General features: G+C 34.7%; 1 protein-coding gene across 31 annotated transcripts in view; it reads right to left on the reverse strand.

The window, feature by feature from the left end:
- MYT1L (myelin transcription factor 1 like) overlaps positions 1-25,885 on the reverse strand; it is a 331,277-nt gene that overhangs the window by 246,160 nt on the left and 59,232 nt on the right. The window contains exon 1 of one of the 31 annotated variants that reach the window (XM_080588541.1): positions 344-1,522. The exons of 29 other annotated variants lie outside the window; for them this stretch is intronic. In XM_080588541.1, coding sequence (XP_080444667.1) covers positions 344-350 — 7 coding nt within the window. In that variant the 5' untranslated portion in view covers positions 351-1,522. Of the gene's footprint in view, positions 1-343; positions 1,523-25,885 lie in introns of those variants that run through there. One more of the 31 variants, XM_080588529.1, reaches the window with a different exon arrangement.

Consider the following 25,885-nt stretch of genomic DNA (forward strand, 5'->3'; position numbering starts at 1 on the left):
CTACAGACAGCAAGAGCTATAGAAAATATGGTTTTGCCCTTCTACGCTGACAGCTATTGGTGAAGAATTTTATTACAGGTGAATGTGGTGACTGGGCATGTGTTACTGATACACATAAATTGACAGATTTGGGGCACAGCAGTTTACGCATTATGTACATACATGAGGTTGGAACTACCTAATGATTTCATATGAAAGTGGTGAGCACCCACTGACTCCTCTGTGGACTAAGGAAAAATTTTACCCTTTGTTGTCACAAACTGTTCTCTCTTTTAATCCTTAATTTAATTTATTTAACAGCAAGTCCATCCTTTGAAAAAAAAAGACAACCAAAGTGCAATACCCAGCATAGTACATCATGAAGAACTGCAAAAGTAGCCTTCTCAGTACAGCACGAAGAAAGCCATAGAGACTATTCCAGGAAACACGCTATATTTGTCCATTGGATCCATTTCCTGTGCCTGAGTTTGATGGTAGCTGTAAAGGTCCTATGATGTACCTGAGACATGTTAAATAAATAAATAAATAAATAAATAAATAAATAAATAAATAAATAAATCCTTAAAGCTTAATGGGCAAAGATGCATATACATTTGGTAGATAGTTATTGATCTGCATCTTTTATCCATCTATCTACTTCTAAATGGAAAACAACAAAGGGTACACAGCAGCTCTGCTATTTTACCATGTGCAAGGAAGCTTCATTGGACAGTGATATTTTTCATACGTTACTCTGCTGAAATCTGCATAATTGCTTTCAGAACAGAAAAGAGACGTGTATGGGGAGACCCTCTTTCAGTGTGATACCCTGTCACTCCAAAAACTGACATTGTGAATCTGCACATTATTATGTGCCTTGATGACAAATTCGGATATTACAATTGATTCCTCCCTCTTCAAAATAATAATTTATATGAAGGTATGTTAAGATTCTCAGAGCCAATAGATAACCTGTGTATAACAGAATTCAATGCAAAAGAAAGTCTGTTAGCACAATATTGATTACAAAAAAAATGAATATGGAACCAAAAGCATTAAAGCAAGTCATATTTCAAGAAAGTGTATTAATAGCAAATACATAAGCAAAATCATTTTAATGTTTATAGTACATTATACAAACTAATGTTAAAACCCTACTCTGAACCTGAAAACTACCATTATATTTACTCAGTTACAATGATTTACATCACAGAAAGTAATGATTTGAATGAAACTTACTGTTGATTTGTATGTTGAAACTTACGTTGATTTGACTGCATGATATTCACAAACATTTGTTTGGAATACAAATAAGTGATCTTTGTGTGTCACAACAAAAAAATAAACATGTAAATATTGTTTACAAACTAGTCTATATTTGCAAATATATTGAGAAGAAGCTGGATTCCTAAATAAAAACTAATATTCACTATGAGTTATTCATCGTCCTTTAATTATTCTGTCATGTCAAAGACAGTCAAATCAAACCCAAAAACAATACGTGATCATTTACACACAAAGAATAATTGTGTACAAGTGTAAACAAAAAGAGTAACTCTCCTCCAAGACTGACATTTTTCTGCATAAACAATTGGAAAATACTTGAGAAGAATGAATGCGGTCCTACTGATTGGATTTCTTTGCAAATGATTTCTGAACAGATTAGAGCACTAAATTAGTTCCAAATTCAATTTATTGTAAAAATGTAACCATGGCTGTTAGTCTCTTACATTAAAGTATTTTATGATTTCTGACTATTTCTCAGGTGACATCATGAACAATTGATATCATCTACCTGGACTTGTGCAAAGTATTTTACACTGTCCCATACAACATCCTTGTCTCCAAATTGGAAAGACATGGACTTGATGAATGGGCCACTTGGTGTATAAGGAACTGTCTAGATTATCACACTCAAAGAGTTGTGGTCAATGGCTCAATGTCCAAATGGAAACCAGTGACAAATTGTGTTCCTCAGGGGCTGGTATTGGGACTGGCACTCTTAAACGTCTTTATTGGTGACATGGACAGTGGGGTCAAGAGCACCCTCAGCAAGTTTGCAGATGACAGCAAGCTGAGTGATCTGGTTGACACACTGTAGGGGGGGCATGCCATCCAGAGTGTCCTTGACAGGCTCAAGAGCCTGTGTGAACAACATGCGGTTCCATGAAACAAAGTGCAAGGTCCTGCACCGGGACAATCCTAAACATGAATGGGCAATGAAAGGATAGACAGCAGCCCTGTGTAGAAGGACTTGGGTGTTCTGGTGGATGAAAAGCTCAACAAGCTGGTAATATGCACTTGCAACCCAGAAAGCCAACCAAGAAGCATGACCAGCAGGTCAAGGGATGCAATTCTCCCTCTCTGTTCCACTCTCATGGCTCACTTTACTTGGAGGACTGTGTTCAGCTGTGGGGCCTTCGGCATAAGAAAAATATAGAACTGTTAGAATGGGTCCAGAGGAGGGCCATGAAGAGGAACAGGGGGTCAGAGCACCTCCCCTGTGAAGAAAGGCTGAGAAAGTTGGGGTTGTTTAGCCTAGAGAAAAGAAGGCTCCAGGGAGTCCTTATGGCAGCCTTCCAGTATTTAAAAGGTGACCTACAGGAAAGATAGTGAGAGACTCTATCATGAAGTATAGTGACAGAACAAGGGGTAATGGTTTAGAGCTAAAAAAAAGGTGGGTTTAGATTAGATAAAAGGAATAAATTCTTTACTCTGAAGGTGGTGAGGCAGTGGAACAGGTTGCCCAGAGAAGCTGTGGATGTCCCATCTCTGGAAGTGTTCGAGGCCAGAATGGATGGGGCTTTGGGCAACCTGATCTAGTGGAAGGTGTCCCTGCCCATGGCAAGGGGATTGGAACTAGATGATCTTTAAGGTCCCTTCCAATCCAAACCATCCTATGATTCTGTGATATAAACTTTATCACAAACACACTCTTCTGTCCTCCCTGTTTTTACTAATACTTTCAGGTAAGAGAACAATAACTTATCTCACCTCTTAAAGCAGTTCCTCAAATACAAAGTTGGGGTATACCACAGTTATCTGGAAATAGACAAAACAACTGCTACAAAGCAACCCAACACAGAAGATTTTTGTGTGGGATACAGTGTCATGAATGCAAGAACAAAAGCCCAGGAAGTACAGTTGTAATAGCAGATAAACAGGAAAATGAAATATGCTTATGAACAAATGTACTAAAAGGACAAAGTCTTGGTGTCCTCTGGCAGGAGACCTCAAATAGGTCATGGGAGATTTGCAGAGCAACTTTCTACAACAGATAGATTTCTAACTGTGTCAAAGGTTGAAAGCTAAAGTGGGATGACATACCAGCTACAATGTGAACTACATATCAAAGAGCTGTACTGGCATATCAGTAGAGCAAATGTAGAACATTTTTGAATGGAGTAATAATCTGTAGATTCAGATATACAGACAGGTGTATAACTTGTCACCCAAAGGTACTAAAAATATATCATTAATGAAATTAGATACATGTGAAATCCATTATCAAATACATCACTGTATGCTTTGTCCTTGTGCTGTATAATTGTATCAAAATCAAACTAAATATGCTTGACTAGCAGGTAAAACAGTTGCTGAATAAGTGACTTCTGGGTTAACAGGTACTACAAAATAAAACATGCTAAAGTCCTATTTAGTTTCAAAAAGATTTGAAATAAGGCCATAATAATTAGAGACGCTGCCTTACAAGAAAGTACAACAAAATATACAGTAATACTGCCATTTATAAATGAAAGGAGGAAACTTCTGCCCTCTCATCTCCTCCCTTGAATAATAAAAAAGCTACACCATAAGCTCATTGTAGTGTCCAAGAGCTTTGGGTTTCCCAGTGGAAACAAGCAATGGCTGATGATTGACTGCACTGGCTGAAAAATAATAATAATACAGGAGGAGATAAAATAACATGCTGTGTGGAGCCAGAGAATGTAATGGCCTTAACAATCATCATGGAAGAAGTAGTGGAAGTACTCTTCCCTTAACTGTAAAACTGTTCAAACCTGGGGTGGGGGAAAGAGAGAGAGAGAGAACTGTTTCAAAATAGTCAATGGTCTCATGCAATAAATAGCCTGAGCAGTAGGTTATACACAGCCAACACTCTGCCACAGACCAAAAAGTCATTTCATCATGAGTATGAACATACAGCACAAGCTGGGCATCCTTTTTTCCCTCATTGTGAAAGGTAGAAGAGAATAGAAAAAAAAAAAAACAATGAAATTAAGAGACATTGCAGAGAAGATGCTGAAGATCACAAAATGTTTGTATTGTCAAGCAAAACAACAACAACAACAACAACAAAAAAAGCAATGTGAGAAAGCAAGCAAGAGGAAGAGATGAAGGAAAAGACAAGATATCCGAGTGTTGTGTTACTGAGAGGCAAATGGGAGAAGCTTGAGGACAAGAGCGGATATGATGACAGAAAAGCAAGCATGAATGGGTATTAGGGAAAATTAAAGCAGATCTTATTAATATTCTTGTTGAGAAAGTTAATGAGATGTGTGTATAAAAGGTGAAGGTTACAAATAGGGTAAGAGAAGGATTATTAAAATGAGCTGAAACTTTCAAATAAGTACCAGAGGTAGTGGCAAGAAGGTCACAGAAATGCTATTTGAACATTTTTCATGATTTGCAACATTTTAACTTTAAAAAGAGAGCATTAAGGTGATTCTTGACATTACAGATGACGTTACATGCTAATACCATCCAAAAATGGCCTTCATATTGTAATATTTGATCACCATGCTCAGTATGTCTCACACCATCACCATAATTAAGGTAATGGTATCAGGCAGTTTCTTCTTTTCACCTCAGAATGTTTCAAAAACTTCTATTTCCTGTGGCATTTCACTGTTCTGGTTCTGTGGCTGTTGCTTTCATTCATTTCATCATAGTTTACTGTTTTGTCATGGATTTACAAAACAAAAGTTTTCAAGGTTTTCTCAGCATCTTCTATGTTTGATCCAGGTCTTATCTTCACAAAGGAAAGCATTTTTCATGTCAAAGATCCCAAGTAAGGACACAGAGGGTGACACCCTGACCTTTTTCTAGTATATGTGTTGGACCAGCGGGGGTTGTTTTGTTATAGACTTCGGAAAATAATGGTAGGTTACTCTCTTGGGGTTGAGTTGCCACTCAAATCCCAAAATAAGAAATGTTCTGATTCTGGAGGAACATATTGAGAATAAGAAAGCACCTCAAAATGCTGCCAGAATACATGAGGGCCCCTTAGGCTTCTGAAAGAGGAATATCAGCAAGTGCAAAGGTATCCACCTGGATCTCAGCCTTTCAGCAGTGACTGTAAGAGATGTGATTAAGAACTGCAGACTTTGTCTCCAACTCTTGAGTCTTAAACCCTGAATGTGATTGTATTCATGGCTTCAAAAGACAACAAATGACTCTGAGACCCAAATTCTCAAAGGTTTTTAACTGCCTAAGAATTTTTGAGGATCTGAACCAGAATGCGTTGAATTTCCAAGGAATCTTTAAGATTAAGAACTGAATTTAGCAATGGTATTAGAAGGATATTAGTTCTAATATGCATGAGTAAAACCAAGATGTATTTACGATAGGTTTCATCCTGTTCACATTGAAGTCAATAGAAAACAAAAAATCTGCTTAACGTAAATGGCAGCAGCAAATATCCGTAAATTTAGATAAGACACTTCAAAACTCACCCCTTGTGCTATCTAATTACCTGAGGACTATAGTATAAAATAAAACAACTGCCAGCAGTTTAGATTGATTCTCCTCTTGTTGCCATTTATTAGTATCGATATAGAGAACTGTTAATGAAATGAGGATGTTAGGACCTAAAACAATAGGCAATTTAACATCATCTGCTTAGACCTCAAGGCTTTTTTTCCTGTAGTATTTTAAATAATAATCAGTACTCAGAATCAAATATTTATTGCAGAAACTCAAAGGACTTCTCACCTAACTTCTCCCAGGGGTTAGTTAATAAGTCTAATAAATAAATAAATAAATAAATAAATAAAAACAACCTTCAATCATTTAATTGCTCAGGACTTTCAGTAATACTGACTTCAAGGAGGAAAGGCTCTATACTTGCCACAACTAAGAAACTTCAAGAAATAATAGAAGCTAAGTGGAGATATTTTTGCTTGCCAGACAGACGACAGTGTAAAAATATGTCTGAGTCAGAGCAACTACGAATCTTCACTTGTAAAGTAGGTGACAGCCTAAACAGCTATGATTAAAAAAGGTCATCAGAATTCCATAAATGTTTCTGTTGGTTCAGGTGCTGGGAACAAGCACAGCAACATCCTACAAGTAGCCACCATCCAAGTGTTATTGTGTTACATGAGCAAAGAGAAGCACCAGGGGATCAGATGCAAACATGGTGAATACGAGACGGGCTCAAAGATTGTCAGATGGAGAGAAAGAATCAAAATTACAAAGACAGAGGGAAGGAAAAATTATGCATACCATGACCTGTCATCTATGATGCACAATTTCAGAACACAATTCTTATTTACAACATGCAAAACACCATTCACTGAAATCTGTGAACTTGTCAGTATAAAAGTCATTACTGTTTTCTATCCAAAGAAGATCTGATTTATAATTGTTGAAATATATTTCCGTTATAAAAGTCCTTATGGCTACTTCAAATGTACATTTATTTTCATTCAAAATGAACAAAATATGCTATAATTCAAAAATGTTCAGAAAATAAGTATTTCAATAAAAATGCACACATTTTCATCAATATCAGCTGACAATTTTTATATTGTTGGAAGGTTAAGAAAATGTAGAAATAGGAACGGAAATGAGAAAACAATTTTCCGTCTCATTTACTGAGACCCCTATTCAAACAAACAAAAAATTACCAGAAAACATGCAAAAGAATAAATTGTGTTAATGACTTCAATAACTGTATTAATCAAAAAATCTAGTTAGGAATAGGCTGCTAACATAAGGTAAGACAGGTTGCAGACAGTAGTCCTTTATGTAAAAGCAAATGTCAAAAGAAAAGCTCTGATATTTGGTTGTGGGCTCCCACTTTTCACATAGGCATTTCCTAAATCCATGTTTGATGAGCTTCTCCAGCTATAAATTCTGTAAATTCCCTCTGGAGTAGTGCAGAGTGTGCTTCATGAAAATGTCATCTGCCAGCGCTGCAATTACTCACACTCCAGCAATCATGTGCACAATGCAGAATGGGTCGAATTCAGGTGAGAACGAGAACCAGCAATCAAGTCTCTGGAATTGAGAACAAAGCCATTTTCTTTCATTTGCCATCAACACAACCATCAAGGCCTTAATTACAAGGCAAGTGTCAAGCCTGGCTGCTGAAAGGCTTATTATTATACAGCTCAGCTTCAAATCAGTTTTGTATTGATGAACTGCAAAAATGAGGAAGCCAGCTTAGCCCCACAAGAAAAGAAATGGGGACTAACTGATTATGTGATTGGCAGGAAAAAGCAAGGACATTTAAAAATACATTTTTTGATAGTAAAAGTATTAGTGAACAGCACACCTAAAACCTTTCCATAAACATATTTTCTAACTCAATAGCAAATCTAGGTGGTCTGATAATTCAAAGGACATTTTCTTTAGTTGAGACTATTGTACACACAACAGACACTGCAAAAAGTCTCTCTTTAGGTCATTCATTTTGTTTTTCAAATAGTAACACGTGTCTGTGATTGTTGTCACTGCTCCCTTAAATTTAATTTTATGCCTATACCTTGAACGTGTATAAAGATGTTAACTGAATTGCACACATATTCACAAGTCCTTGCCCAGCAACTACCTATTCATATTAGATTAGTTGCCCTCCTATTGAACAGTATTATCATTCTTTAAACAACAAGATTTATTTATATTGATTCAATTGAATTATCAATAAGAAACACATTATGAGTTAAAGTAAAATGTCCTCTCTTTTACCATTTTCTATAGGCAAGACTTTCAGTCATGATAAAAAACTGTTAGAACAAGGCCTGAATTTTGAATGGCTTTTGATACAATGCTGCTGTTTTAATAAGTGTTAAATCTTGTTTTGTCTTTTGGTTATTTCAACCCATATTCTGGCTTTGCCTCTGCATGTCTTATGTGACTGGAGAAATATGTGCTCAGCTTACTGGTTGAAGCTGAATAAGCAAATGTATAGCAAGTAGGAATACACATTTAGGCCAATGAGAACTTTACTGTTAATTGTATGCATTTTGTCTAAAACATTAACATTAACAGTCCATAGGTCTGTGACATAGGTCCGTGACAAGTCCCTTCTCCATTTTGTCATATCACTTTCATTGCTTGTAAGCTGGACTTATTTCTACAGGATATATTGATATTACATACAATAAATACAAAAGTCAAAATGTAAAAATTCAGGAAATAACAGAAAAATATCCACTGAAAAAGATCTAACTTTTTACTAACATATTTTACTGGGAAAAAAAAAAAATCCAGATGGAGATTTTAGGAGATTTTAATTTTTAAGGGGAAAAAATTTTAAAATATTAATTTTAAGGGGAAAAGGCTTCCAAGGAGTATATTTGAAAATATATAAATATTCAGGTAATGTCAATTCAGTGGTAATACAATGTGCTTGCAAGTTTAGACACATAATCCTTTTTAAGTAGAAATGGAAAAAAAAATGTGGATGACTAGTTTTCATTTTGCTATTGAAATGCCCTAGATTTATTAATAGTGTATTAAAGTTTTATAAAAGCTCTATTAGTTTTAATTTTCCTTACTTTAATTTTTCCTTTAAATTTTCCTTTAATTTTCCTTTAAAATTTCCTTTAAATTTTCCTTTAATTTTTTCCGTTTCCTTTAATTTTCGTTAAATTTCCAAGAAATTTTAAAGGTCTATATGATTGATTTCAGTCAAGTTCCATCCCTTTCATTTAGGAGGAGGTCACTTTCTCTTTGTAGCTCAATTTAGGGTTCTACATCAAGATATATTGCACCACAAATAAAAACTACACTTTCTTTTCTTAGTCTTTTAATTTTTTTTTCTTTTCCCAGTTTAAGGATAACAGGCAGAACAATGCATTAGTTCCTCAGTCTCAAAGAAATAAACCAAAAACTTTTCAACCTGCATTCTACTGAGTGAACCTTAATAGAGAAAACAGCCAACTGTCAAGAATTATATATACAGGACAACATGCTGATATCATTACAATATGTACATAAGATTAAGAATTACTGAAAAATATCATTGGCATATATTGTTAGTAAAACCACACTTGGTATCCAAATCAGAAGACTGCTCTACTATGCCAGAAATATTAAAGTGAAAAATAAAAATATTTAAACAGTTGTTAAGAGTAGAATTGGTAGGTATGTGAAAAATACTGTGGTGCTTAAAGACAAAGCCAAATGGAACTGGTGTCAGTGGCTGATCTGAAATTTACCAGCATTGTTTGATGGTCTTGATGTGGTTAGATTGCAGTAACTTAAACTCCTGGTTATGTAATGACAGGAGGAAGGCACTTTAGCTTGAAGACATAGGTAACATTTGTTGTATGGAATAAGAGTTATGTGTCATAAGCTCTCGGATAACCAAACACCTTAGAGCAGAATGGAATAATGTTATAAGAATAAAATCTAAAGAAGAAATTTTAATACATAGAGGTGACAGATCCTTATGTGGTACTAATCTCTGACTGGCCTTTCAAAGTAAATAATATTCATAATAATGCAGATTAATTGCAGGCATAGATTAATATCTTTCTAAAGTAAACCCTTTAAGAAAGCAAAGTGAATTTTTCAGATGTACCCAAAAGATTTAGAAGCCTACATGTTTTCTTCAAATGGACTTGAGGTCTTAAGAAAGAACAGGATAAAACACATTCGTACTCTGAATTACTACGATTTCAGATATATTCTTGTTTTGAGAGGTTAATATGAGAGAAGAGTAAGAAAATAAAGAAGCAACTTAAAAATCAAATATAATATTGTAAACTACGGTTTTATGTCTCATATATTTATTATTACAACCCTATCTTTTCCTCTCATTTTAGAGCTCCCATTTTATTCCTTCTTTATCCTCAACAAACAAGTGCAGCTTTCTTTGGAATTAACAGAAAGTTCATTCTGAGTTGCTCTATGTGCATGTTGAGGGAAGTGAATAAGACAACCTCTTCAAGATTATTTTTAAAATTATTTGTATTTCATGTAATCTTGGTATTCTTCATGTGTTTACAATTAAGCGTCTGCCTATGAACCTTGCTAGATTGACAGAATAAGTACAAGTCCCTAGCAACTACCTTGTGAACTCTGCCAGTACAATATCAGTTATCTTCCAACATACAAGACATTCTATCAAAGAACATTTTTACCTAGGTATAGCCTGGTAAAATTAAATTACTACACTTTGAAAGCAAGTAAACAGAAGTAGTTCTCCAGTAAAATTTTCTCCAGTAAAAATTTTGGAGGATCAGTACTTACTCTTAACTGTTTCTCAATGTTTCCAAAAGAGCATATGAGATTTCTGGAGTCTAAAAAGATGGACTCAGGATAAACAGGGGAAATGGACAAAACAATAAATATGTTGCTTTTGGCTGTTTGAAGGTCTCTGTAGAGATTTAATTCTGAAAGATCGTGATTATGTATTGTGATCCTGGGTCCTTCAGTTATGAGTATTCAGCCAAAGATACTGGCTGAGACAATTTTGAGATGCTACCATGTAAAAGGCAGATTATTTATCATTTCTTATAGTAGAAATCAAAGGATGCTCATCACTTTCGACAGGTTTGGTCATTCTGTACATTCTAGTCCTTAGAAACAAATGGACAGCAAAGATTCATCTAAACATCTTCTCCAGAAGATCCTGATCAAATCAGTTGGTGAATCATGTTATCTAGGTGGGACAATCTTATGATCACTTCAGAAAGTTAAGGTTTAAAATCAGCAAAGTTATTGAGATATTCAAATTTCTAAGTTATGTACCAGCTTCATTCAGCCAAGTTTCTTTCATATTTTTTATAAGAATTTTATGGCCCAATTACATCTTTACATGATAGAGCTCATTCAAAAGATTATAATTTCAGTGTATAATTACTGCATAGGCCAAAAAGGTGTCTATCAGATATGAACTTTTATACAATCTTTTTGGATTGGTCAAGGTTACTTTTTCACATTTTTTCTTAGCTAATTTCTTATTTTGAAGCAGTTAATGAAGCCTTTAACATTTACCTCATTATATATGAGGCCTGGTTTTCTCTTTATAAAAAGCTTGAAATATAAAACAAAATACATCTGAATCTTTTTCTCTACTTTCACTCTTAAATACTGTACATTAAGGATGGAGCACCCAGCACATCTTAAAATAAGATAGAACTTTAGTTCTTTCTCTCATTAGATTATCACAATACAGTGTATATTAATGTAAATACATAGTTATTTTAAAGCTGATAATAATAAAGTAGAATTGCAGAGCAGGAGAGGAAAGAAACAGCGATGCATCTATTGAGCAGGTAGTACTGAATGAACTTGCATAGGTTCAGTGGGCCTAAGTAAAACTAAAGTCCCAGAGGGTAAAGACTGTTGTGACTGTAACTAAGAGAGCACTTTTTTTCCTGCAGTATTTTCTCTCATCTTGTGTCATCTTTAATTTCATACTTTTACAGATAGACAACACAAAAAAAAGTTTCAAATCCTGTAAAAGCTATAAACTCTTCAAAGATCATTAGTTGTGCCCTCGTAGAAGACAAAGCAAATGGAATACTTATAGCTTTACATGGACATAAAATAAATTTTCCCTCATGTTCTCTGAAATCAGTATTGGCCAATTTCCCATCTTTCTAAATCTATTACTTCATAGGTTACTATCATCTATTGCTGTTGCACATATCTTTCTTCTTTATTAAATTATTCTCTTTACTCAGAGCTCTGCATAAACAGAGCTGCACAGAAAACAAACAAACAAACAAAAACAAAATGTGAGATCAAGCAAAATGTAATATATAGGTTAGCATTTATGTACACAATTAAACAACAGAACATAGAAAGGAAAGTTTCAGGCTTTGTTTCTAAAGGGAATTACTTTATCGGACTTCCAATTATATTACTGGGGATAAAAAAATGCTATTACGGTAACCTAAAGCATACAATTTCATATTAATTCCAGGAATACACATATATTTTCAGTTTTGTATGTCTGGAAAAATAACAACTTCTTGTACCATTGCTGTTTTTCATTAACACCCATTTTTTTGTTGTTTTTGTTTTTTTTTTCTATATAAAGTGATGTGCTCTGAATTATAAAAGCATTGTCAATGTAAACTAGCTCTTACCAACAGAGTCCATCCTTACTATCATTTGATTTTTTATCCTTCTCCTATTGCAAAGTATAAAAATATCTAATTGAAAAAGTAGTAAAAATAAAATAGTTCATTTCAACATCATTATGATGATAGTGTTCTTTCCTGAATAGGAAATTCCCCCAATCTAAATTAAATTTGGTCAAACTTGGAACAAATCTGGTGGCTTAAAGAACATATGGGTTCTTCATGTTTTAAAGCTTCTTTTTCCTTGATCTTTCCTGTTTCAATCCTGGCTTTGCTGGTTGCACTGTCCCAGGACAGTGGCAGTTTTACAGCACATGGCTGGACAGGAGAGAAAACATACAGTTCCAACTGCAAATCAGCAGTAAAATGGCAACACAAGTGGGCTTTCAGAGGGTAGAGGGACCCTAGGAAGTGCCCAACACTACCTAGGACTCACTAGGAAGGTGCTACCGTCTGTGTACAGTGTGATCTTTCAATTGTTCATACCATAATCCTCAAAGATGGCACATTTTGGTAATCCATTATTAGAATAGCCTGGAAAAGAGAAGACTCAGGGGCGACCTTATCGCACTCCATAGGTACATTAAAGGAGGCTGTAGCGAGGTAGGGGTAGGTCTATTCTTCCACGTGCCTGGTGACAGGATGAGGGGGAATGGGCTAAAGTTACGGCAGGGGAGGTTTAGGTTGGATATTAGGAAGAACTTCTTTACCGAAAGGGTTGTTAGGCATTGGAATGGGCTGCCCAGGGAAGTGGTTGAGTCGCCATCCCTGGAGGTCTTTAGAAGATGTTTAGATGTTGAGCTTAGTGATATGGTTTAGTGAAGGACTTGTTAGTGTTAGGTCAGAGGTTGGACTTGGTGATCTTGGAAGTCTCTTCCAACCTAGATGATTCCGTGATTCTCTGTAATGATGCACACAACTGGCCTAATCTCTCTCTAAACAGAAATGGCCAAACAACAAACATTTTCTAATCAGCAGGAAGCAGAGAAACACTTTATTTTTACTTTTAGAACCAAGTTTTGTGGAAACAAGATACCAATAGATTGTTTTTATGGAAAGGAAGCAACTGTCTTCAGTACATAGGACTACAAGTACCTATGTCTGCACAGAGGAATTGTCTCTTTGGGTTATCTTATTTTGAGTTTACCATAGTAAATTTCACCTTGTTGTTCTTCATCCAGTTGCTGAGCTCTCGTTAGCAAAACTGACAAAAGAATGACAAGATCTCCCACAGTCTACAACAATCAGAGGATTTCCAGGTGACAATTTCATGGCTTTTGCCAGACGAGGTACCAGCAAATATGGCTACATGTGTTCCTGTTAAGAAGACTGATATAGCTTGGTATATGATGGAGAATAAAAACATGAAACACGATGAATTTATATGGAACAGCTAGCTGAGGCAGATTAGTCTCTGACCAATTTTAAACAAATATTTTGATTTGACAAATCATTTTTTTCCTGTCTCAGTCAATATAAACAGTAATTTTTCTGTCAAAAAAATTAGAAAGATCTTCCACAGCAGTTCTACTTGCAAGTCATCTTAGTGGCAGTGAATTGCATCTACAGAAAACAAGATACATGCATCTTCTTTGAAAGTGGGTATTAGTCCAAGAAGCCTCCTGAAGACGCAAGTAGAGAAGACAAGTGAAATAAAGTCCATATGATTAAAATGGAAACCACATTAAAAAAAAGGAACAAGTTACCCAGGTCATGATTTTTCAGATGTTATTAAGGAAGAGTGACTTGAGCTATTGCATTGTAGTGCTATCTATTCCTAGCCACAACTGTACACAATGTGAACAATTTCCATGCAGATATGTCATCAATACTTGGCTATCTACTCTGGCAACAGCTGTAGAGCATCTGGTCACTATAGATCTCCAACTTCTGGCAGAGCTTACAGGTATTCTTGCTATCTTTCTTCTTAAATTAGTCACTGAAATAACTATTTTTTCAATGAAAGCTGAAACGCTAAAAATAAACACACAGATTATTTTTAAAAGAGAAAAAGTCCATTCTAGCATTAAAAATAGAATAGAATAGAATAGAATAGAATAGAATAGAATAGAATAGAATAATAAAATAAAATAAAACCAAACCAAATAAAATAAAATAAAATAAATAATAAAATAACAATAAAAATGTTTTAATGCATAATGAGTAAATACAAAAAATGAAGTGTCTTGCAGCCAAAGCATGGCATCTTTCTATATTTCCTTTCAAGGAGAAAACTGAAGCAGTTGTGAATTCTCTGGAATGACAGGAGCAGACATTTTAGCTAGGAAATATCACCTATTCAGCAAACTTTTTAGTCTGTATCAAAAGTTACCACAGTCAAAGACAAAACTGGGGGGGGGGGGGGGGGAGGTTCACTTATTTACTCCTTTCAAAGTCCTAGTTTGATAATTCCATCAATCAAGTGTTCTTCTTGCTAAATCAGAAGTAATAACATAGTATTTGCCTACTGCAATATGACATCATTCAGCATACTACTAACCTTGTATGGGGTTACCTGCTGGGGATGATGTGTCAGAGTCATCTTTGATGTTGTAATATCAATCTCTACAGTAGAGACTTTAAGAGGTGAAACCTCTGGGAACAATCTCAAAACCATTGTGGCTCCCTGCAGGGCACAGGAAGCTCTGGTATCAACATTCTTTTAAGCAGAGACAGTCTGTCTTTTAATCTTTATGGAATTTTCTAACCCCCAAATTTCCTTTAATATTTATTTCTTTTTACACACTCACTTTTTTACAAGATCAGAGAATCACAGTTATTCAGGCTGAAAGGGACCTCCAGAGGTCTCTAGTCCACTCTCCTGCTCAGTACAAGGTCATTTCTGAATCTAGACCAGGTTGCTCAGGGTTTTGTCCTGATGAGTCTTGAAAACCTTCAAGGATAGATATCCACAGCCTATCTAGGCAACATGTTACAGTGCTATTTTTCCCCTGTTGTACTCTTAATATGCACACACACAAACAAACAGACACAAAAACTTAAGACATACATCAGATTCACCAGCTTTGTGACCAAGACTTTGTCTGCCCACTTCAATAAACACTTCAGGTGTGGGATTTTTAATATCTTGAAAAATAAATGAATAATTACTTTTCCATCAGAATCAGGATTTCACAATAATAGAGACAACGCAGTTGAGATACACACAACTGTCACATATATTAACTTTGTTTCACAGAATCACAGAATATTAGGGATTGGAAAGGACCTTGAAAGATCATCCAGTCCAAGGTCTTGAAAGATCATCTAGTCCATCTCATTTCTTAGGATTGCTGATGTTTTGAGTTTGATTGCTGATGTTCCAATATCTAGAACTGCTTGAATCAGTTCATGGGCAAATTACAGAGTAAAAGAATGAAATATCTTCATTCATTCTGGTTTTATTAAAGTTTTATTTACTTCTGATTTGATTTAATGGAAGAAAAACATACACAAATACTGGAAAAACATCAAACTTGTTCTAATTACTGGGTTATTATTAGAGTTTCAAAAGGTCTCCTGATGGGGTTTAATGCTATTTTACTGGCTACATTATCGAAACTGATCAAACCTCTCATATTACATATTTAGCAATCATTCGTTCAGAACTGAAAAAAGGGTCAGCTCATTAGTCTGATTCAGTTTCTTTTAGAGTCAATGGAAAGATATTATGAAAGATGACTCAGACACTATGGCAGATCAAACATTTCAAACACAAATATAAGAGAAAATGTTAATACATATTGTAAACTGGATTAAGTCCCTCGCAGCAGAGCCAGGATTTCTCCCAAAATATCCTTTTCCAGACTGTTTTTTTTTTCTTGTTGGCTAAATACATGTAACTACTTCATTGCAGTAACCACAACTCAACCCATATCAAATATTTTAGTGGTTTTCTGTGTGTGTGTGTGTTTGTCTTTCACTGGGCAATCCTTGGTAAACCCCACATAATTTTAAGTTTTCAATTATTATTAGATTAGTAAATCGATAAAAACTGTATGTATGAAAATAGAAAGCAATTTCTGTAGAGCAGTCATAAAAATTCTAGAAAGTCTCTTGTACTTTGATTTTGGCTATTCTCTTTTCTGGAATGTGATTTAGAGGAATTCACTAGGGCACAGGTTTTTTACATTGCAGAGGAGGATTACAACAAACAGTTTGCCAGCATTTAAAGACTTTCATAAGGATTCTGGTCTTGTTTGCCTCAAGTAGTTTCTGAATGCACTCAGAAATGTTGTGAAGTACTTTTCTGATCCTTCAGAAGTCAACAAATATAATCTTACCTCATTTTCATAGGGAAAAAAAAAGAAAAAAAGAAGCCAGATTTGGGAACAAAAATAAAATAAAGACTGGATTAGATGAATCAAATTGAAAAATAAGACCCTTATATTTCAGGGAACATCTCTCTACATGGTTATTTGTGATTGCAGGTAGCAAATTCTCTTACCCAAATTACAGGCTTTCTTGTCCAAATGGCACTTGTATGTTCAAATTTTAGGGTTAAATAGGACCTAAGTGATTTACTGGTTACATGCTAGTCCCTTGCTCAGGGCTGAATTTCATCCATCTCTGGCACATGTAGTCAGTCAAAATAGTGAAAATAGTGCCAGAAGCACTATACCAGAACACAGATAGCTGGAGTTCACCTCAGATCAGACACTGGCTTTGTTTGTTCTTAATGGATTTTACCAGCTGAAAGCTACCCTCAAAAAAAAAAAAAATTTAACCTCCAAGACCAATAAAAGTAAGTCAAATACTTTTTGTTTTCTAGTTAAAGTAAGTTTTTAATTTCATGTCAGCCAGTCAAGAAAACATCTGAAGACTTCAATATCTCATGTAAATGGCACTTGATCACTATTTTTCTAATTGTTAGAAATCTACAAAAGTATTTTAACTCAAAAATAAAAATAAAAATGAAAGGAAAACACAAAATCCCTGTTTCTAGTGATTTTGCCAATTAAAAACCCTGAGGTCTAAAACTTTCCTTCTAGCTATAACAGAGAGAAAGTGCAGTGCAGAGTGTTGAGAATAATCCTATCACAGAAAAAAAAAGGGCAACTTTTACTTCTGATGCACTCGGAATCACTAGCCAGATGAAGTAAATCTGAATACTTTTTCATTAGTTTCATTATCATTAATCATCAAAGTAGAGAAAGTAAATTTTGTGTCTAAACTGAATATGATACAGGGCTGAACAAATTGATAACTTGCATGTAAATCCCTATTTGATGTGGGTTTTGTATACATGTATATAGATATGCTTCTCACTTTTGCTCAGTAGAAAACTGTGAGAATCTAGAAATAAATGGCAAGCATGTATAATTTAAATACGTGCTCTTAAATAAAGCAAAGCTTTTTTTTTTCTCTGTATTTTTGCCCTTTAATAATTGTTAAGTAGAACTAGGCTTAAAAATGGTCATAACAATTTATTTTTAATTAACATTAACCTCAGTAAATCTGATTTCCTCTGTGTCCATCCCCAGCAGCATAGTGAAAGCTCCCAATCCAACATGACACACAGGCCATCATAGAGCCCAGATGCCAAACTGCAGAAAATATTCATCCCACAGCAGCATCTGGCCCCTTGGTGGGCTTTGCAGGCAGTAAAGTTGACAGCTCTGAAGTTGCCTGTGGGTCTGTCATGTAGTTAGGCTGCTAGCTGAGCTGACTTATTCTACTCGGTGCCATTTTTCTTTGACTTACCTTTGATCCTGAGATATTTGCATATTGTTATGTGCTTGGGAAAAAAATTCCCATCTAAATCTCTGATGAGCCCTCTGTGCTTGTTTATTCTTAAAGTAAGAGGTGATATTCCGTGAACATAGAGTCATAACGTACATTGTTTGTGATTTTGTCATGAGATAACCTCTTACAACTTACATAACAGATCATATAGTTAATACAAACTGATATGAGATGTCATGAGAAATCATACAAGATCTAATAGCAGCCCTATAAATGACACAAGACATAACTGAAGGTAACTTTTAACCTACAAATTAATGTATTCATGTATTAGTCTCTTAAGAAGGATGATTTTACTATTTCTTTCTACCCTCACTACTGTACCTATTAACAAAGGTCTATCATACAGTTGAATTCCAGAGTCCTGGCATACCGGGAGTGTGAAAGGAGATGAAGACAGCAAATATGAGAAAGGATGTAAATTAGCCAGCATAGAAGGAACAGAGACTGAGATAAAAATAGAGGAGACCAAATGATGGTGAACCACATTCAAGGACCATTGTTGACATGGCCAACTCTTAAGAATTCATCTAGCTTGCACAGACCACTAAGTCCTAGGTGGGGGGCAGCTCCTATTAGCTTTAAGAAAAATGTATATTTTTGTTTCTCAGATGGCTTTTCTTTCCTGGAAGTTACTTGTCACTAAGGATCTCCTATTATAATGCGATTCATGACAATAAAGTGATATACATTAATAACTTCCAAATATTATCAATCCCTATAGTAATTTTTAGTGTGAGGTTCCCTTTCAGTTTTTAATACCAGAAGATGTAATAAATCAATTCACTCAATAATCAAATTTAATTCTCCTTAAATCTGGAAGTGATTACCCCTAAAAACCAAAATTATCTTGATTTTTAACTGTTTTAGTATATAAAATATTATAGAATTAATTATTAATTCTAGAATAGGTTTAAAATGAGAATTTTTCTAAATTTTCCTCTTCAGCAAAGTTATTCAAGGACTGACCTAACAAAAACTTTAGGAGCTGCAAACAATTTACCTGTAGCTAAGGTTTGTCCAGTAACTAATCTCAAGACTTTAAGCCCCATTCTTCTAATGACTCCAAAGCAAATCATGGTGTGATTCACTGAACCTGGTCCTACAGAGATGGTAAACTATATGTGGGTCAAAATAAAACCTGTTCTATATGTGAATATGTAGATTGCTATTGGAAGACAGAATCAAAACAGGAAATTGCACAGTTCATGTTGTACAGGCTGCCAAAATCTTGATTCAACAACTACTATATCATTTCTAGATGTTGTACTAGCTCTTCTACCATATCAGTCTCAGCCAAAGGAAAACAGGAGTCTGTTGTGCCTTCAGCCCTCACAAGCTTTGTCTATTGTAATAGTCTCACTGGGATGCTGAAAGATAATACATAGTAAAAATTCATGCTCATACTTATGGTGTAGGACATAATTTGAACTAAATATCTATCATCCAGAATGAAAAACTTGGGTCAAATCTTTTGAGAGACTTTTTTTATGATTTGGGAATCATTTTATGGAATGACCCAAATGCTTAGGTTTCTGAATTTAATATATTTATGTCAACTTTTACTTTCTGCCTGGCAAAATTCAAGATTGCTTTAAATGCACATTAAAAGGTGAAACTGAAAATTTTTGTATGCTTCATCTAAAAGAGCTAGAACTGACAATTTTATGCAAAGATTAAAGGAATTAAAACCAAAACAAAATAAAACAAATCAAACAACAATAAAATCAAATACACATGACGTTCAATAATCTGTAAAACTTACTTCTTTTTCTCATCTATCCCACACCCAAAAGGATTGTTACCTCTACGTGGCACTGAAGCTCCAAGAATAGTTTAAAAAAAACTCAAACATGGTCTACACATAGTTTATTACACCACATTTTGCTGTGTGTGCCCTTCATAAAAGAGAATAAAATTTTCTTGCTATATCTTTTATACAACTCTTAATTCATGCTAAATATCAAAGACAATTTTCAGAAATGATATTTCATTTTGTAATCCAATTTTGTTTAGCTCAGAAAACAAAACCACAGTCTTCAGTACTGGATCATTTAGAAATATAATGCTTCCAGATCAGATATGAGCTTATAATTGCATTTCCGTTTAATTACCTAACACACCTTCCTTTTTTTGTGTTGGATTCATGGGCTTTTTTGTTTTTCTGGCTTTATGGCAGCTGCAAAGAAATTAATGTAATCTGATCAAACAAAGCTAGATTAGGGTAATATGATTCAGAATAGAGTCTACTTTGGACAAAGTTTACCATTCAAAATTATGTGATCAAACCTGAAACAGCAGAATAAGTGATACCAGTTCATGACTTCATATAATGTACACTATCACTGCACTTTTTGTATTAAGTACCCCAAAATTAGGTTTTCTATCTGGTTGAAATTAAGGTCTGAATTTTGGGTTTACTGCATAGATAAGTGCCAATCCAACTTTGCAAGCAAGTAAATACAGGTTACATGTTAAACTGTTGAGCCTCTTTTAAAAAAACAGCCTACAGTGTAAAAATAATAAATCTGAGATACAGTCTCCCCTGTAAATTTAAGCAGAATTTAGCTTATTAAGAATATACATCAGTATTTTCAGTAGCAATTCAGTGCCTTGAATGCTCAATTACTCTCATTCATTTAGTAGCCTCTTAGAAAAATCTTTAGATTAACAATAACAAAATCTGGTACAACATTACCCAAAGATCTAACATACCTTGTTTTTTGAAATTAGAATTAAGTTTTTAAAGACTGTTACTATCCCTGCTTCTTTCAAGTGCCCAGATTTTCCATGCTTTTCATGGAAAACCAAAGAAAGCAAGCTTCCAACTCCTAATAATTTAAGGTCTGATTTGGTATAATATGATAAATTTTCAAATGAGTATTATCAATGAATTTGCTCAACAGTCATTGACCCACAAGTTTTGTTGAAAATCTGACCTTGTTTTGGTGTTATTATCCCTTTTGTGCCACAAGACAAAACAGGTGCTTTGGTGAAGAGACTATTACACTGCAAGGTTGTGTAACAGCTGAAAGTTTTAACTGTAAAATTCTACAGTACTGAAAAAAAATTACAAAGTATAACAGATTCCATAGAATACAACAGAACTTCTCATCATGAAGTGTCAGGGTCCTAAAATATGGTACTGAAACAAGTGCTAAAAAGCTAATCATAAAAGCGATTTGGATGTTTTACAATTATTCAGTAGTTTTATCAATGCTGTTGAATTAAAGAATAACAAAATAATAGAATAACAGAATAATAATAAAAAAGAATATAAAACAATATAAAAACAGAATAGTAAAAAAGAAGAATAAAATAATAGAATAATAAAATAAAGAATAATAAAATCTCAAAAATAAATAAATCAATCAAATCTATTAAGTTATCAAATTAAGTGCCTTTTGATCTCTCCTACAAGACCCGTTTTCCTCACTTGGCTGCAAAACATTTTATTCCTACTTTTCCGTGGTTGTTTTTTCTCTATCTCCAAAGCTCACTTGCACTTTCATTTGCCATCTTCCTCCTTATCTTTCTTCTTCCTTCTTTTTCCCCTTCCTTCCTTCTTTCTTTCCCTCTTTTCTTCTTCCTTCCATTCTCCCTCCTTTCCTTTTTCCTTTCATTTCCTTCCTTTCTTCCTTATTTTTTAAGCCTTTGCTTTCCCTGTCTTCCATCTGGTGAACTCACTCACTCTCTGCCTGTCTCCTCATGTTCCTTCATGTTGAGTTGTCTGATTTAGGTTCTGCTTTTGCTCCAGAGAATCTATATCAACTCCCAATAGTTCTCCACCTCCTCCAAGTCCCCCGCTCCTGAATCTGTAGCTTCCCTTATGTCACCTCTGGACCAACTCTCTCATTGCATTTTTGCTTCTCTAAGCAAGTTCCCTTAACAGCAACTTACTCCTTTCTCTCTTTTTTTTTTTTCTTTTTCTTTTTTTCTTTTTCTCTGATCTAGTTAGACTGGCTGGAGTGAATAAGATCTGTCAGACAATACCCTGTCACACACACTCATCTAAAGACAAATTAAAAAAAAAAAAAAGTATTTCCAATGAATTCTACCTGTGAAAAACTTCCTTCTGTCTGAAATTTATGACCTACCAATTTCAGTAACTTGCACATTTTCCATAATGGAGGCTTCCCTATGCCCAGTTAAAATACCTGTTTTCTAGTGTAATATAAACAAAGCTGAGCTGTAACAGTTCTTTTGCTCTGTACAGACAGGAAGATTAATCAAGTTCTTTAGACACAGAATAATTACTCTATTTGTACTGCATTTGAATTTGTGATGCAAATAGACATGGTATATCATCAGAGCTTCTGAAAACACATGAATCACTCAGGGAAGCTTTGGTTACCACACCCTCATTATTAAGAAATAAACAAACAAACCCCCCAAAACACATACCTCACTTTTAGGGCACTCATGTCTTAAACAGAAGCCAGAAGCCAGTTACCGTATACTAAATAGCAGTCCTCTCAGATGAAGACATTTCCTCCCCTGCTTCTCTTCTAGCATCACTTACCAGTTTTGAAAATTCACATCTCATTTACAACTATCCTGAACTGCAATATGAGAACACATGGCAACTCATTTCACAACCTATTTTGTGCTAGTTCTATCCAAAATCCTTTCAGAAGATAGAGCTTTATGTAAAATGGATTTAAAAAAAAAAAAAAAAAGTCAATACGGTCTGATTCATATAGCTTAGACCTTTGTACTGTTAAGGCTCAGACCTTTGATGCAATGGTGTACAGAAGAGTTAAATGTCTAGTACAAATATTTCAAACATCATTATCTTTTGCAACACACAGTAACTCTTGCCTATGCTTTACTTTACTACAGGTAGTTGTTCATTTTAATGAGTGTTTCTCCACTACTTCCTTGCAGTAAATCCCAGCAGAAGAGAACAAAAACCTGACTTTCATGAACAATACTTGCAGAAAGTTAAAGCAATTTGTTTGTTTATGCTGACTAGTGCAAAAGACTATCCCAGCATTACCTGGCATGAGTTGGAGAACAGAAGAAACATAAGAAAAGCTAGAAATACTCTAAGTAATTTTTATATGAAAGAGTGCCCAATTTCACAGTCTTTCCAATTTTGTAAGTATCCACTTGGATACTTACATGTTTACTTTCCTATATAACTGTTAAAGGTAAGGTAGAAATCAACAACAAACATGTCCTAGATTGACCAAAAAGCAGAAATGATTGAGAAAGTGGTATTGAAATAATTTCAATATTTTAAAATCTGAAAACATTTTGTTCATAGTGAAGGATTTGCTGTTAAAATCTAAACAATTTGAGAGCTACATGTGTGCAGGACTATGAGGTCTAACTCATGAAATTTGTTCAGTTGGCCTACTCCTGATACCCTGAAAAAACACTACCTAAAAAGAAAATACAAGAATGGTAGTGGAACAAAGCTAAATAAAATAATATATCACAAGTATATCACTATATTATACTATCCTCAATCATGCTTGGACCATGAGCAACATATTTTTGGAGAAGCTGTCACACAGCCTGTTTCTAGCAAAAACTACCATAAGCATGAAATACATTCATACTTCTAAATCTCAGTTTTTCCATCAACCTGATTTGCACCTGCCATCGGGTATTAAATGCTACATATCCATTCACTGTAAGTACAAACATGCATAGCATCTTTTTTGAAAGCCCAGAGAGAGACTTCAGCAGTGAGATCAGTACTATCTCGGCATCCTTTAGTTAATTGATTTGTTCAGGTATCGCTATTTAGAAGTCTAGATAGACTTAATCAATAAATGAATAGGACATCAAAAGCTCTTGTGGAGAATATTTTTCTATCAGCATGAAGAGACAGAGCATAAAGCAAAGAAGGTATGCAAAGAAGGTAGCAAACTAGGTGCACTGTTTTGTGTTGACTCTGTGCCACCCAACCATATAGTGTACATGCTTCCCTGAGAATAAAATTCATGGCCTGATTTCAACAGCACAGGACTCAGATACATACTAAAAAAAGATTTTATGTTAGATACAAATAATATCAAACCACTACCCTTTCAAACTGCCAAACTAACTTATCTGGCCAGCTTATATAAACAGTGAAAAAAATTGGAAAAAAAATATTTTACCTGACATCCCCTGTAATCAAGATCTTCAGAGTAGTGGACAGCATCTGAGTCTTAGGCAGACTGGAATTAGTCAGCCACTACACTGTAGTTTGCAAGTACAGAGACAACACAGTTGTCAGTAGAAAATACAACAAACAACATCCTAGAATTTAAGTACTAACAGTCAAATTTAACCATCATTTACATCTTGTTTCTCAGTCAAGCCACTAGAGGGTGAGACAATTGCAAAATTGATCAGATTTGAACAGGTCTATCTGGCAGAGGGCACTGATGCATGTACTGCTACATAAGCAAGCAACGCAATGTGAGGAAATGAACTCTTGATAGCTGGTGTGAGTTTACAGATATTTCATTTTATAAGTTAAGACACAGTCATCACACACCATCATGCAAGCGGAAGTATGGATTTGATGGCCATGCAGCGGTGATTTTTCTTAATGTACCAGAGTTGAAAATTTACTATAAGTGCAGAAAAGATCATTTCAGTGGATTGGTAATAGGTCTGTCTCCTTCAGGTCACTGATTTAAGCACTGAGCAGGTCACTAATGACTAAATGTTGTTAGCATCAAATGCTAACAACATACTCAAGGGCTTCCTACAGGGAAAATAATTTGACGTTTTCTGTCCCTGAAGACATCACTAAAACCTCCATCACAAACAAACCTTATTAACATTTCTGTTAGCTCTAAATTTACCATACATGACAACAGTAGCCTGACTTTTTAAATAAATCCCAGTTTCTTCATTGACTACATTTTTATCTCTTTAAAATCAAACTTTGACCTGGCAAAAGTCATCCCAGTCTCAGTAGAGTCCAAGATGCCAGAGCTGAACTGTGTCTTCCAGGTCCAAACCATTTCATGGAAATGCTTGATACAGCAACTAGGAAACTTATTTGTGCAACTGAACTACACATTTCCCAACAATGGTCGAATATCATATCTAAGGAACCTGACATTTCTTCTATCAAGCTTTGAAATGTATCTATATTAATTGATATTTTATATGTAACTCTGCATTGCAAATTGCATACAGATGCTCTGGTTCAAACGAAACGACAGAACAGATTTTACAGCATGAAAGAGTTTTCATTCGTGGCTTTGCCAATACAGGAACTCTAATAGAAGTCATGACATGTGGAGTAACCTTTCCAATAAAGTTAACAAATACATTTATTATGGTATTTCCATTCTCTCCTGCTGTGGTAGGTTCTGGCATTTGTGCATTTTTTTTCTGAAACTGATGTGTTTCTTAAGGATTAAAAGTTTGTTGTTGTTGTTGTTGTTGCTGTTGTTGTTTTAGAGAGACTATCTTTCCTTTAGGCTTTTACACTATTTAAAACAATATTTTACTTATCAAATCAATTGTTTTATTTTTCTGTTTTATTTTTCTTGTGTGCTCTCTAGATTACCAAAACAAATCATCAAAAACTACAACAAAACACATTTAGTGGAGAGAGAAGAAAACATTTTCAAAGCTGCCACAGACAGTGATGGTAGAATCAACGACTGTCTGTGATCTTAAAGATTAGGAGATAGGGTCAGAGCAAGACCAGAGCTACAGAACAAGCTCTGAAACATGCTTGCTGAGACAAGGGAACAAATTTCAACGTCAGCAAGGCAATAGCATGGGGTTCTGTAAAAAAACTGAATGAGACCTGGAGAATTCCTACCTACATTTCTAGTGTTATTATTCTAGGATGTACTTTTGCTTACTCATATTTTACAAAAGAATGATGCATTGAAATGTCTAAGTGCACTGAG

The sequence above is a fragment of the Anser brachyrhynchus genome (assembly GCF_964034855.1).
Source record: "Anser brachyrhynchus genome assembly, chromosome: 3".
In the NCBI taxonomy this organism is placed as follows: Eukaryota; Metazoa; Chordata; class Aves; order Anseriformes; family Anatidae; genus Anser; species Anser brachyrhynchus.